At 37.5% G+C, this 14,555-nt stretch overlaps 1 protein-coding gene across 3 annotated transcripts in view; it reads left to right on the top strand.

The window, feature by feature from the left end:
* Positions 1–620: 620 nt before the first annotated feature.
* TMEM62 (transmembrane protein 62) overlaps positions 621–14,555 on the top strand; it is a 32,780-nt gene continuing 18,845 nt past the window's right edge. The window contains exons 1-7 of one of the 3 annotated variants that reach the window (XM_019442392.2): positions 621–1,038; positions 1,293–1,404; positions 2,538–2,675; positions 5,436–5,481; positions 9,651–9,792; positions 12,564–12,688; positions 12,834–12,956. In XM_019442392.2, the coding sequence (XP_019297937.1) occupies positions 859–1,038; positions 1,293–1,404; positions 2,538–2,675; positions 5,436–5,481; positions 9,651–9,792; positions 12,564–12,688; positions 12,834–12,956 (866 nt within the window). In that variant the 5' untranslated portion in view covers positions 621–858. Of the gene's footprint in view, positions 1,039–1,292; positions 1,405–2,537; positions 2,676–5,435; positions 5,545–9,650; positions 9,793–12,563; positions 12,689–12,833; positions 12,957–14,555 lie in introns of those variants that run through there. The other 2 variants (XM_019442397.2, XM_019442394.2) reach the window with 2 other exon arrangements.

Here is a 14,555-nt window from a genome sequence, read left to right as displayed (position 1 = left end):
ATTGGCATAACTCCAATATTGGCAACATATCCCCCCAAAAATAACTCAAAGAGGGGTTAAAAAAGATGCTATTTGTATAAAAATGTTTATTCAGAACAGCGATATGTTTATTCAAAAATGTTTGTTCAGAACATTCCTAACATAACAATCCAAAAGTTCAACAATAACAGAATGGTTAGATAAATCAAGGGCAGGACCCAAATCTAATTCTTCTCCTGTGCCTGCCCATAGGGAGTACTTACAATTTATCAAATGAGAGGTATAACACTAACGGGATATGATATAGCGAAGTGCATATGAAATCAGATTTAGGTAAAAATAACATCACAAAACATACTTAATACATGTATTGAAAACCTATGGAAGCACGTTGTTAATAATCGTAAGGGCCGAAAGAAAGCCATCTGTCACATTTGTACAGTAATTTAAAAGGCGTCCTCATACATACTTTGATTCTCACAAACCTGTGAAGTACGCACGGGAGGCATTATTAACTCCGTTTTACAGGTAAGGAAACTGACCCACTGGGGTCAGGAATGATTGACTAAGGCGGAGCCCGGACTCTAGTTTCCGCCTCCCGGACCAGGGACCTTTCCCTGCCACTCCTCGGCAACCCTGATTGGTGCTGGAGGTCTCAGTTTCCTTTTCTTCCCCCGCATTCGGTTTGCAAACCCTGCCCCGAGACGCGGGCGGCTGGCGAGCTGCATTTGCGCTGCGAGGCGCAGGTGCAGCCGCGGCAGACAAGCTGAGCCTTAGGCCCCGCGCGACCATAGAGTCCGGAAGTGCGGCCAGAGCAGCTCGCGGGGGCGCCGCACCGGGGGAACGCGGGACCGGGAGGGCAGCGCAGGAGCGGGCGGAATGGCCGCAATGCTGGCCATGAAGGTGGTCACGGGGCTGGCGGCAGCGGCACTGGCGGCAGTGCTCTTGGAGCACTATGGCCTGGCTGGTCAGCCCTCACCGCTGCCCCAGCCCCGCGCCCCCCGGAGCCCGCACCCCGCTCCGGGCCCCGGAGCCAGCAACATCTTCTGGGGTCTGCAGGTGACGCAGCGGGAGCACGGCGGGGGGTGGGTGCAGAGCCTGCCCGACGGGGTGAGACGCGGGCAGTTTCCGCGGGGGCGTCACTGCCGCGGCCCCAAACTTCTGGCTGGGGACTCTGTCCTTCCTTGGGAGGGTTCGTTATTGCATTGCATCCTTGCCTTTTCCGTCCGCCTTTAGAGAGCTGCCGGGTCGCCTGCTGTCTGTGCTTCCTCTTCCTGACTCAGGTATCTCTGTTTAATACCTGCTTTCGGCAGATATCCGACATTCACCTGAGCAGGTTTCGCGATCCAGGCAGAGCTGTAGACTTAGAGAAGTTCTGTTCAGAAACTATTGGCATCATTCAACCAGCTCTCGTCCTGGCAACAGGTAGGGAGGGTTGCCGTGTGGTCGTGTTGTTCTGTGATCAGAATGGTAGAATGCTAGCCTGGGCTGCAGCTTTTCACTTCGGGGACATTGGGAACACTATAGCCCCAGCCCCCAGTGAGTCCTTCTGTAGAGGAGATGGGACATTGCAGTTACCTTTGCCGTGGGTAACTGAGTCAAGATCCAAGTAACTTTGCAGTAGCAAGGTTCCCTCAAAGCAGAAGCAAGGCTCGTGATACCCGTTAGTATGCCGTTTACTATATCTTATATCTGTACCTGTTTGTCGTTGTCGTTGTAGTTCTGGATTTGAGAGAGGATTAGGGAAAGTCCTTTAACCACAAATCAGAAGTTATCTTTTTTTTTTTTTTTTAACTAACATTTACAGTTTGTTTGTTTGTTTTACAACGTTAGTCAACCTTATGTTGTCAATTGTTTGAGGCTTAAAGTGACTCAGGACACTTTTCTTCATCTCTTGGTACTTCTGTGGCTTGAGTTCTCCGGACTAACTGCTCCCAAAATGTGTTGGAGGACAAGCTAAAAAAGCATCTGTCTTGTCTACTGGGGGATTCATATCCCACCCACCTTACTGAAACACCTCTGCTGACATGATAGAGTATCAGTCCTCATTTTATGGAAAACCTCAATTTCAACTGTACACTTAGTTTTCTAGAAATGTTGGTGTTTCATTGTCCAAACCACATCTTCCAGATTGCTTCTTGCTGTGAAAATAACACTTGGTCAGATTACATACCCTGATTTGCGGTGTGGAAATATGGTTGTCATAGATATCAGGCTTCTGCCCAGAGTGTTGGAATTTCTTATAGTTTTCATTTTTATCAGAGTTTCATGATGCATTTTGTATTGCTCTCTTTAAAGATAATTTTTTTTCAGAACCCATTTCTAATATCACAGGAGGTTAAACAGGCACTTGCTAACCCAAAAGAAACAAAGTCCTTGCTGAGAAAATCTTATTTTAAATGGCTTGCTGTGGACATAGATGGACTCATAAGTTGTTATGTTTATACATGTTGAGTACTTTAAGTGTCTTTGTTCCTTTAGTGTGCACTTAAAAACAATTTTTAACCCCCTGGGGCTTATTTTACATTGTGATTCAAGTCTTATATATAAATCTACAGGAGATCTCACTGATGCCAAAACAAAGGAACAGTTTGGATCCAGGCAGCATGAGGTAGAATGGCAAACTTACCATGGTATTCTGAAGAAGACAAGGGTCTTGGAAAAAACCAAGTGGCTTGATATCAAAGGAAATCATGGTAAGAGTCAAGACCCACATAAAATCAAAACTAGTTTTTTTCCCCCTTCAAGGGCCTACATTCTCCAATTTAGATTATAAAAGTATAAAATGGGAATGTTGTAACATAGGTTTAGATAGACTGAAGGCCACAACTCTGAAATACAACTATATTATGTGATTTAAAACATCACATGTCACTTTTAACCTATGAGGGGAAAGTTGGTATGGCCCTTTCTTTACATGAAGAAAAGCTTCTAGCTTCCTCCTATGCAGGAAGTTGTTTAAAAAATACATACATTTTGGGCACCTGGCTGGTTCAGTTGTAAAGCATTTGACTTGTGATCTCAGGGTAGTGAGTTTGATCTCATTGGGCATATTGAAGTAGCCTCCAAGCCACATTGGGCATGGAGGGTACTTTAAATAAATGAATGAATGCATGAATGAATGAATCAGTCAAATACATTTTGCTGATTGAAGGAAACTACCACCCATAAGTCTACGTACTGTGTGATTTCATTTATATGACATTCAAGAAAAAGCAAAACTGTGGAGAACAGATTATGGTTGCCAAGGGTTGGGGTTAGGACAGAGGCTGACTACAAAGAGGCATCATGAGAGAATTTTGGGAGGTGATGGAACTGTTCTCCATTGTGGCGGTAGATACACCTATGCATTTGTCAAAACCCAAAGAACTGTACATCACAGTAAATGAATTTTACTGTGTATACATTAAAAAATTAAATGGCAAATAAATCTCCATATGCATGAGGAGAGAAATAGATAATCCCTTCCCATTTTTTAGATTGTTATTATAGTGTTAGTAGGGAAATGAACTCTTCTGCAAAGTGTTCTAATGGTAGGTTTGTTTTATAAAGGTTGTCTTCCTTATGGTTAAGTACTTTGCTTCATTTGATTATTAATTGCTATTGTGTACCTAATTATATATATATTTTTAAAGCTATCATTTGAAACAGATAATTCTATCTGGTGAAATGCACAGCTATTGGTTTGATCAGAAAATGCCCTCTTTATAAATAGTTCTTACAAAACAGCTAGGAATCATTAATTGATGTTGGGATATCTGGTTTGCAACTTTCTCTGGTATACCCCATAAGTTTGGCCCCAACTAACCATGGTTCAACTTAAAATGGTTAGACCTACAATTTTCAGACTTTACAGTGGTGTGAAAGTGATATACATTCAATAGAAACTATACTTCAAATTTTGAATATTTATCTTTTCCTGGGCTAGTGATATGCGGTATGATACTCTGGTAATGCTGAACATGATCACCAGGTTAAACAGCCAATAACCTTATAACCATTCTGTGCCCATGCAACTATTCCATTTTTCACTCTAAGTATAGTATTCAATAAGTTACATGAGCTATTCAACACTTTATTATAAATCAGACTTTGTGTTAGATGATTTTGCCAAACTATAGGCTAATGCCTATAAACATTATAATGCCTATAATGCCTATATAATGCCTATAAAATGCCTTTAAACATTCTGAGCATGTTTAAAGTAGGTGAGGATAATCTCTTGTTCAGTAGTTTAGGTGTGTTAAATGCATTTTTTCTTTTTTCTTTTTTTATGTTTTTTTAAAGTTATTTTTGAGAGAGAGAGAGACAGAGCACGAGCAGGGGAGGGGCGGAGAGAGAGGGAAACACAGAATCTGAAGCAGGCTCCAGGCTCTGAGCTGTCATCACAGAGCCCCACATGGAGCTCGAACCCACAAACCGTGAGATCATGATGTGAGCCAAAGTCAGATGCTTAACCAACCGAGCCACCCAGGTGGCTACTTAAATATTTGCAACTTATAGTGGATTTGTCTGTAAATTGAGGAAGATCTGTATTTACATTTCCCTTTTTTCCTAATCCTAATTAGTGGTAGAGATCAAATTCTTTTGCAATAAAAAGCATGCCTGTACATATTTAAAAAATTTTTTCAGGCCAAGCTACTTTATTTCAAGTAATAAATATCAGACTCTTGTGATTAGATCTTGTGAACAGAACTTGTCCTTTGGAGTTCATGATAATCTAATTTGACTTGTATAGGCACAAATGCTTATGGCATGTGTTTTTATACATGTTTATATACTGTGTTAAGATAGGAGGAAACTATTTTTTATTAAGATTAACTATAACAGTGTAGTTCTTTTAGTAAGGGGATTACATACACAATAATATTTCTTTTGTCCTAAATTGGACTTAACAACTTATTCTCTGAAGTTATTAGAAATGTAGTAGATTCTTGGAATTCCAAGCTGAGGTAAATAATTTTAGTTATTGCAACCAGGCAGTCAAGCTCTATGAAATCATCATTATTTCCAGATAAGTGTTCTAGGACCACCTTACCCGTTACCATTATATAACTCTTTTCTTACTGAATCGTTTTGAGATTTAAGAAGAGAGGGACTTTGGCCCTGTTATCAAAGTGATCTGCTGTTCAGAAACACTTGGTATGGATCTTTGTATCAGGCATGTTTCACAGGATTAAAACAGCAGCAACAACAGTCCAATCTTACAACTTGAAATTGATTTATACTGTATAGTACGTAGTATCAAAGTATTTATTATTCTCTAGTATAGTAGGTCTCTTAAGTTTCCAGATAGTATGAATTCTTTTATCAAGATTTAAGAATTATCAAGCTAATTTATTGGCATTCTAGCATTTAAAGGGTTATTGAAAGTATTGCCATTTTGCTTTAGTCATTAACATATTTGTATCATCCTTTTTAATATAGATGATGTTTGTTGTTTTCTTTTTAATTAGATGTATTCAACATTGCAAGTCTGGAGAGTGCCGAGAATTATTACAGGTACTGTAATGAACAGAAGACCATGAGGTAGTACAAGGAGGGTGCAGTCAAGTCAATGAATGGGTAAAAACATTTTTTAAGTGACAAAATTTTATCTAAAGACCCTCTGGTAATATAGAATTTTTGTGTATTCAGTGACAGATTAAATTCTTTTTTTTTCTCCCAAGCCTTTTTCTTTCTTTAATTCCTTTTATTTCATATACTTTAATGCTTTTTTATTGCCTAATAAATACTTTCACTATTTCCCAGAAACTTTTTTTGCCATTGATCCATAGGAGAAGTCATTTTTTTTTTATTTTAGTTATTTTTTACTTAGGTATGACTTACATATAACATTATATTCATTTCAGGTGTACAACATGAAATTTTGATGTTTGTGTATATTGTGAAATAGTAACCACGATAAGTCTAGTTAACACCCATCACTACGCATAGTTAAAACACTTTTTTTTCTTGTGATAAAAACTTTAAAAATCTACTCTCACCAACTTTCAAATATACAAGAGTGTTTTTGACTCTAGTCACCATGCTATACATCAGAAGTCATTTAGGTTAGAGTTTGTCACTAGAGTACTGTGGATTTTAGGAATACTGAGAAACTGATTCTCTCAGCCTCTAGGAGCATCGTTGGTCACCCTGGCTGCTCTGTCCTTTTGTCCCAGTATGCCATAGAAATATTAGAATTTTCTTTATCTGCTGTGAATGTGAAAAAGACTGTGAATGTGAAAGGCTGTTTAAGTTAGAGACCAGTTCTCTAGTTTCAATGTGTTGGGCTTCTTTTAGTTGTAATTTCACTTTCAGTTCCAGGGTATTTGATAGTTTTGTCTTACAATGTCAATCACTCAAGTAGTGAGAATTTATTGAGAGCCCATCATTAGTTGGGTAATGTGAAAGATACAAGAGCTAATATTAAAAAATGTAGCCTCTACCTTCAAGGAAGTCCAGTTAAGGAAGATAAGAATTGTTTAGGAAACAATTAGAAAAGAACAATGAAGGGATGACTGATGAAATGCTAGATTATTTGGTACACATGATAATCACTATGAGAAATCTGAAAGGGCAGAAGTCAGCATAGGGCAGACATAGAGGAGACTTCATTTTATTTTATTATCGAGATTTAATTGACATATAACACTGTGTAAGTTTCAGATGTACAGCATGTTTATGTGATACGTTTACATGTGGTGGAATGATGACTACCTTAGAGTTAGCTAATAATTTGATTACCAACACATAATTATCATTTCTTTTTTGTGATAAGAATAATTAAGATCTAGTCTCTTATTGACTTTTTTTTTTTTTTAAGTTTATGTATTTATTTTGACAGAGAGGCAGAGAGAGAAGGGGAGAGAGAATCCCAAGCAGGCTCTACATTGTCAGCACAGAGCCTGACGTGGGGCTTGATCCCACGAACCTGTGAGATCATGATCTGAGCCAAAATCAAGAGTTGGCTACTTAACCGACCAAGCCACCCAGGCGCCCCAAGTCTCTTAGTAACTTCCAAATTTATAATACAGTATTGTGGGTTATAATTACTATGCTGTGCATTGGATCTCCAGAACTTATGTATCTACTAGTTGCAAGTTAGAGAAGACATTATAAAAGAAGTAAAAAGTGCATTCAGTCTTAAAAGATAGGTAGCATTTGGGGAAGTAAGAAATTTTAAGGGATATATATGTATATGTATGTATACGTATGTGTGTGTAATATATATATATATATATATATATATATATATATATATATATATTTTACATTTTTTTTTAAAAAGTTTATTTATTTTGAAAGAGAAAGCACACCTGGGAGAGGGGCAGAGAGAGAGGAGAGAGTGAAAATCCCAAGCAAGCTCTGCCCTGGCAGTGCGGAGCCTGATGCAGGGCTTGAACTCACAAACTGTGAGATCATGACCTGAGCCGATGTCAGTTGCTTAACCAACTAAGCCACTTAGGCTCCCCAGGGGGTATATTTTAGGTAAAACCCCAGAGCTTTAAAAGCTAGAATGAGCTTTTAGGGACAGTAGGGAAACTGGCATCACCAGAATAAAGGACCATTTTGAGGACTGGTATGACATTGGGTAGGTAGCTTAGGGCCAATTTATGGAGATTTTAAGTGACAAGTATAGAAATTTAGATGTGTTGAGTAATGGTTCATAATTCAGTACAGATTCCTAAGGAGACAAGTCACATAATGAAATAATATTTTATAAAGGGCAATCACACAGCAAAAAAAGAAAAAAGATAGGGATAATAAGGAAAAAAGAGGGAGATTGGAGTTTTGTAGAGCAAACAGGAGAGTCCTATAATAGTCCCGTCATGATATGGAAGGGCCTGAAGTGATAGGAGACAAACCCATCTAACAAAGTACATAGATATGATGATTATGACATCAGCTAGAAGGTGGTAGGTCAAAAAGCATTGGTTAACTAACATGTAATTAGAGTCAACATAACTTGGAGAATGAAGTTGTCCTCTTTTGTTAATGTGAGGAAGGAAAAGGTCAGAGATGAAAATTTTCTGTTATCTGTTTGTATCTTTGATGGTGGCTATGGAGATGAACTAAGAAACATTTTCAAAGAAGAATTAACAGGACTTAGGGTTGTTATCGGGAGAGTGAGGATTTTAGTCACTTGAAAGTTTCTTACCTTTATGTTTTTGTTTCTAAACACCTAAACTTTATCTGAATGTTTTTTTTAACATTTATTTATCTTTGAGAGACAGAGACAGAACATGAGCAGGGGAGGGGCAAAGAGAAAGGGAGACAGAATCTGAAGCAGCCTCCAGGCTCTGAGCTGTCAGCACAGAGCCTGATGTGGGGCTCACACCCACGAACCATGAGATCATGACCTGACCTGAAGTCGGACACTTAACTGACTTAATCACCCAGGCACCCCAAACTTTATCTGAATTTTTAATAAATGGCATTTTGCCAGAGAAATACACACTACAGATACATCAACCTGAAGGAAAAAAAAAATCTTAAAGCTGAATCTTGATTTTAAAAATGTCCCAGAGAATGCCAGAATCCAGCATTTAGAAAATGTTAATAGGTATCATATATTTTAACCTCTGCTTTCAAGTAGTGGGGTTTATTTTTAGATAGTTGGATTGTAATATGTTAAAAATGTAGGAAATGAAACAACATATATGAGATGATAAGATCCTAAAGAATAACTCTGAAAACAAATTAAGCAGGAAAAATACAAATAAAAATTTTAATGAGGAAAAAAACCCCAATATAGAAAATTTAAAAATACCAAGAAGAGAGGCAATAGAACTAATTGACTATTAATTATAATATGTATGACAATATATTTATTTTATGATATATTTGATGACTGTTGTGGCTTAAATATAGCTTTCTGATAACACATTGTTTCAGAAGCCTATTTGTATTTTCTATTTGTGCTTTTAGGTAAAGTGTCATATAAGACACCTATTTTCTTATAACATTTGGCATTTGAGTAATATAAATATGTCCCCAATGCAATCTATACCTTCCTCCATGTTCATTCAACAAATCTTAATGAGTTTCTGTTCTGTGTACTTTCCCCCTGCTCTTTACTTTCCAACCTTATGAACACCTGAACACTGTTGATACTTAGGTAGTGAGGACTTTCATTACTAAATGTGTGCCCTGTGTATGTTACCAATACATTTTTAGGAACTGAAAAAGATTTACTGACCCAGACCTAACTAACATTTTTCTCCTGGCTTGATGACTTCATCTTTGCAAGGCTTTATTGTGAGTTAAGCTTCTGTAGTCCTGTTTCAAGATGTAACCACCTTTTGTATCTCATTACACCAAGAATTCTCCTAGGTACTTAGTAGTTTCTTACTAAATTTTTCAATGATTGGTAAATACCATTTTGCTGGATTCTAACTGATCTCTTTCTAACTGCCTAAAATAGCTACCTACTTCTCTGCTTTGCTTGATGACCTTTTGTTTGGTTATTGATTAATTAGATTGCTTGAATCTTTGTAGACAATGGGAAAAACTTTAAAATTTCTTTTAATCAGTTTATTGCAGATCTAGTTTAGTGTATTTCTCTGTTGATCAGGAAATTTTCTTTTCAAAGGGAGGCAAAATATTGTGTGATACAAGGGAAGGAATTTAAACTCATTCTGTCTTTTTGTGATTGCATTAAAACTTTCCTGTCTTGTATTTTTTAGGAAATATTCTGCCGTACGTAGGGATGGCTCTTTCCATTATGTCCACAGTACTCCCTTTGGCAACTATTCTTTCATCTCTTTGGATGCCACCCAAAATCCAGGGCCCAAGAGACCCTATAATTTCTTTGGAATTTTAGATGAGGTACAGTAAAAATCTCACTTCCCTTTGTAGCTAACCTGTTTTTTTTCTTGGATACATGTGGCTCTCTTAAAACTATCCTAGGTAAACAAATTCTAATCAAGAAATTCTTGAAAAAAACATTTACTGTGATTACAAGTATGGCTAGAAGAAATCACTGGCTACTTTAGCACTGTCATCGCTATCCTGTTCATTGCTATCCCTACCCCAAAATCTGGCAAAGAAGTACCTCACATTTTATATAATTCAGTAGACATTTATTAAATATGTACTAAGAGCAACATGCACTTTGCAAGGTGTAGGGCATACAGCTTTTAAACTATATGGTATATTCCTAAATCCCCATAGTTGCCATTTCTAACTAATGGTCTGTATTTTTTTTTAATAGGAGAAGGGCAACTGTTGAAGTAAATAAGTTTCTTTTAAAGTATTTTTTTTTGTAAGTTAGATGAAAACTGTTGCTAGATTAAAAGTGTCTGGAATATCACATGTGAGAAACTCTCATTATTTCTTTTTTTTTTTTTTAACGTTTTATTTATTTTTGAGACAGGGAGAGACACAGCATGAACAGGGGAGGGTCAGAGAGAGGGAGACACAGAATCCGAAACAGGCTCCAGGCTCTGAGCTGTCAGCACAGAGCCCGACGCGGGGCTCGAACTCACGGACCGCAAGATCATGACCTGAGCCAAAGTCGGCCGCTTAACCGACTGAGCCATCCAGGCACCCCTCTCATTATTTCTTAGTACAACAAATGTCTACTCATTAATGAGCACATGCCCACATGCAAGACAAATGTGCTCATATGTAAGAATACAAAAGTGATAAGGTCAAGTCCTTCATCTCAGAATATTTAATCTAGCAGAGGGGCATAAGGCTAGTGCAGAAATAACTACAATAAGGGCAGAATTTGCTAAGTGCTGAAGGAGATTCAGAGTGATATGAGGATTCAGAAGAGCTTGAAATCAAGTGAACAGAATATTGTGCAATGCATTGTTTTCTAGTAGGCATTTTATTTAATGAAGGTATATTTTGTTATCTTGCAATTATCAAAGCCTACTCCTTAATGTTTTTTAAGATATTCAAACATCAGGTCTGCATGAAAATCAGTTGGAGTCTTATAAAATGCAGAGACTTATTAATTAGAAACCCTGAAGGTACAGCCCAGGAATTCATTGCTGTAAGCACTTTACAGATCATTCACTTATATTTATACATGTACACATTATATTTGATATAGACTTGATGAGGGATGATTTACATATAATAAAATGCACTCATTTAAAGAGTTTGAAGAATTTTGACAAGTGTATATACTTGTATAACTGTCACCACAATCAAGATAGAACATTTCTATCATCCCAGGAAGTTGTATAGTCAGTCTTCACCCCAATCCTACGGAACCACTGATTGGTTTTCTGTCAGTATAGATTAGATTTGTTTGTTCTAGAATTTATTTTTTAATCTTCTTAAAAATTTTCTTATAATGTTTTTTTTTTTTTGAGAGAGAGAGACAGAGTGCAAGCAGGGGAGGGGCAGAGAGAGAGGGAGACACACAATTTGAAGCAGGCTCCAGGCTCTGAGCTGTCAGCACAGAGCATGATGCAGGCTGAACCCACAAACCATGAGATCATGACCTGAGCGGAAGTCAGATGCTTAACCAACTAAGCCACCCAGGCGCCCCTAGAATTTTATGTAAATGAAATCATACAGTATTACTCTTGTGTCTAGCTTCTTTTGCTCAGTATAATGTTTTTGAGACTCATCCATACTATTGTGTGTTCGAATAGCTCTTTTCCTGTTGCTGCATAGCACTCTGTTGTTTGGATATACTGATGGTTTCTAGATTTTGGCTATCCTGAGTAGAACCGTTTTGAACATTTAGGTATAAGGCTTTTTGTGGACATATGTACATCTTATTTTAGAAGTTTAGTTTTAAGATCCTCTTTTTTTTTTTTTAAGTTTATTGATTTTATTTTTGAGACAGAGAGAGAGAGAGAGAGAGAGTACAAGCACTCAAGCTGGGGAGGAGCAGAGAGAGTGAGAGAATCCCAGTCATGCTCTTCATTGTCAGCATGGAGCCCAACACAGGGCTTTTTCCCACGAACTGTGATGTTATGACCTGAACCGAAATCAAGAGTCAGACATTCAACCAACTAAGCCACCCAGGTGCCCCCTCAAGATTCTCCTTATTAATTGCAATGTAGTATACAGGGCTGAAAGATTAGAGGTTCTTTTTTATTTCTATAAAGAAATTTATCATAAAAAAGAAAGAAACTTATGTAATTTAAAGATTATTCTTCTCAATTTCCTTATCCATCAAATGGGGATAACACCTGCCCTACTTAGCATAGAGTTATTTTTTTTTAATGTTTATTTATTTATTTTGAGAGAGAGAGTGCACTCATGTGTGCATGAGAGCAGGGAAGGGGCAGAGAGAGATGGAGAGAGAGAATCCCAAGCAGGCCTCATGCTGTCAGCATGGGGCCCATGCAGGGCTCAAACTCACAAACCGTGAGATCATGACCCGAGCTGAAATCAAGAGTTGAACCCTTAACTGACTGGGCCACCCAGGCACCCTAGCATAGATGTATTTTTAGGACCAAATGAATTACAATGTATGTGAAAACAGTTTAAAACAGGACCATACAGGTCATTAATTAGTAGGGTTTAAGCCCTAGACATAATATACTTATAAAACTCCAAGGGAGATGCTTAATCTATACATTTCAGCCTGAGCCCTAATTAAAGATCCTTCTGTTTTTCTCCCATTTCAGAAACGGATGGAGGAACTTCTATTACTCGTTAAGGAAAGTAGTCGGAGCAATCACAGTATTTGGTTCGGACACTATACAACATCCACTATCCTTTCTCCATCACCAGGAATTCGGTCAATAATGAGGTGAGGCAGGATTCCAAAATCAAAATTAATTATTTGTAATTCTTTTATGTTACTCAACCCATCTTGTTTTCCTGAAGAGGTCTTTTTATTAGTTTGGCATCACAAGTTATCTGCTCATTTATTCCATTTATTTTTCATTGGTTAGTTCAGCTACAGCGTATTTGTGTGGGCACCTCCATACACTAGGCGGACTGATGCCTGTTTTGCACACTCGTCACCTCCAGGGCACTTTGGAACTTGAGGTGGGAGACTGGAAGGATAACAGAAGGTAAGGGAACTACCCCACAAAATAAACCTTACACATGTGAGTCTTGATAAAGCAATGATAGGTTTCTTATTGCTATCATGGGTGATCCCAGTTAAGGAAAAACTTGTGATAGTTCTAAGTTTTGTTTTTGTTTTGTTTTTTTAATGCTTATTTATTTATTTGGAGAGGGAGAGAGTGCACATGCATGGGGGAGGGGGTGAGAGAGAGAGAGAGAGAGAGAGAGAGAGAGAGAGAGAGTCAGAATCCCAAGCAAGCTTTGTGCTCTCAGCAACCCACGAACCTTGAGACCATGCCCCGAGCCAAAACCAAGAGCCAGATGCCCAACCCACTGAGCTACCCTGACACCCTGATAGCTCTAAATTTTTAAAGTAATATATATATTATGTATGTTGATATGCAAAAACCTTGTTGTAACAGTTATGCTTGCCATCACTATGTTACATTGGGTTTTTAAGATGCATCCATTAGGAAATAGTTCTCAAACTCTTGTGTGCTCAAGGATTATGGAGAAGCTTATTAAAAATTAAAATTTTGAGGCCCTATCTGTAGAGAATTTGTGTTGGTCTAGAACTGCAAGAAACTGAATTTTTTTAAAGCCCACCAGGAGCTCTTTGGACCACACTTTGAGAAACACTAGAACTGAAAATGTAACACTTTTCCTCCTGAATTTTATATCTACCTTTTCTAGTTATTACTATAAGATGTTAGTGATATAAGTTCTTCAGATACATGATAGTTGGTTTTATAAAGATAAAAGTCTTTCTTTGAGAAAACATAACTTGTTTATCAAAAGCATATAGTATCGTTAAATGTATATAGAAAAGAACTGACTATATATTTTGAGAATAAGTATAATAGTTTAAATATAGACGAATATCATCTCATTGTTTAATTATTATCAGTTGCTGTTTAATTTATTCAGACTCAGTTCTCTGAAGATATTAGGCACTAAATAAATATTTGTTGAGCTGAATATGTTATTTTTCTATTTTTAACTACTTCCGTTAATAAAAAGATAGCTTTACATCTTGGAAGGTACTTACTCATTTCACTTGGCTCCACTAGAAACTAAGAGCTATGCTTGAAGCCTGTAATTATTTGGCAACTGTAATTACTGTGAGTTAAGGTCTGTCTATTCATGACTGTGAGGTTGTAGGCTGGGCTGGGATTGCCTCTTACCAGATAGCTTTCCTCACCCTTGATCAGCTTATTTATTTCTTATAAATGCTACAGTTACAAGTTAAGTGATATTATGAAACCATTTCCTCTCTTTCTCTTCCCACCTGCTCTCCTGTGTTCCAACCCTGGGGTTTTATCTGGAGTTTTACTAAAGGACCTAACCTATACCTGCCTTATAAACATTTAAGTTGTATTAGTACAATAGAAGAGTTTTTAAAAGTATGTTAGTAATATTAGGCTAGGCTTTGTTATGGATACAAATAAATCTAGACAATATCAGTGGCTTTACATAACAACAGATGTTATTTTTTCATTTATGTAAATCTGGTATGAGTCAAGGCATTTCTCTTCCGTGGGGTGACTCAAGGATTCAGACTTCATCTGTCTTATAATGCCACTATCTCAATATCTCAGTTCCAG

This window comes from Panthera pardus, unplaced genomic scaffold (genome assembly GCF_024362965.1).
Source record: "Panthera pardus isolate Hobbes unplaced genomic scaffold, ASM2436296v1 HiC_scaffold_24, whole genome shotgun sequence".
NCBI lineage: Eukaryota > Metazoa > Chordata > Mammalia > Carnivora > Felidae > Panthera > Panthera pardus.
This window is presented reverse-complemented; position numbering and strand designations above follow the sequence as displayed.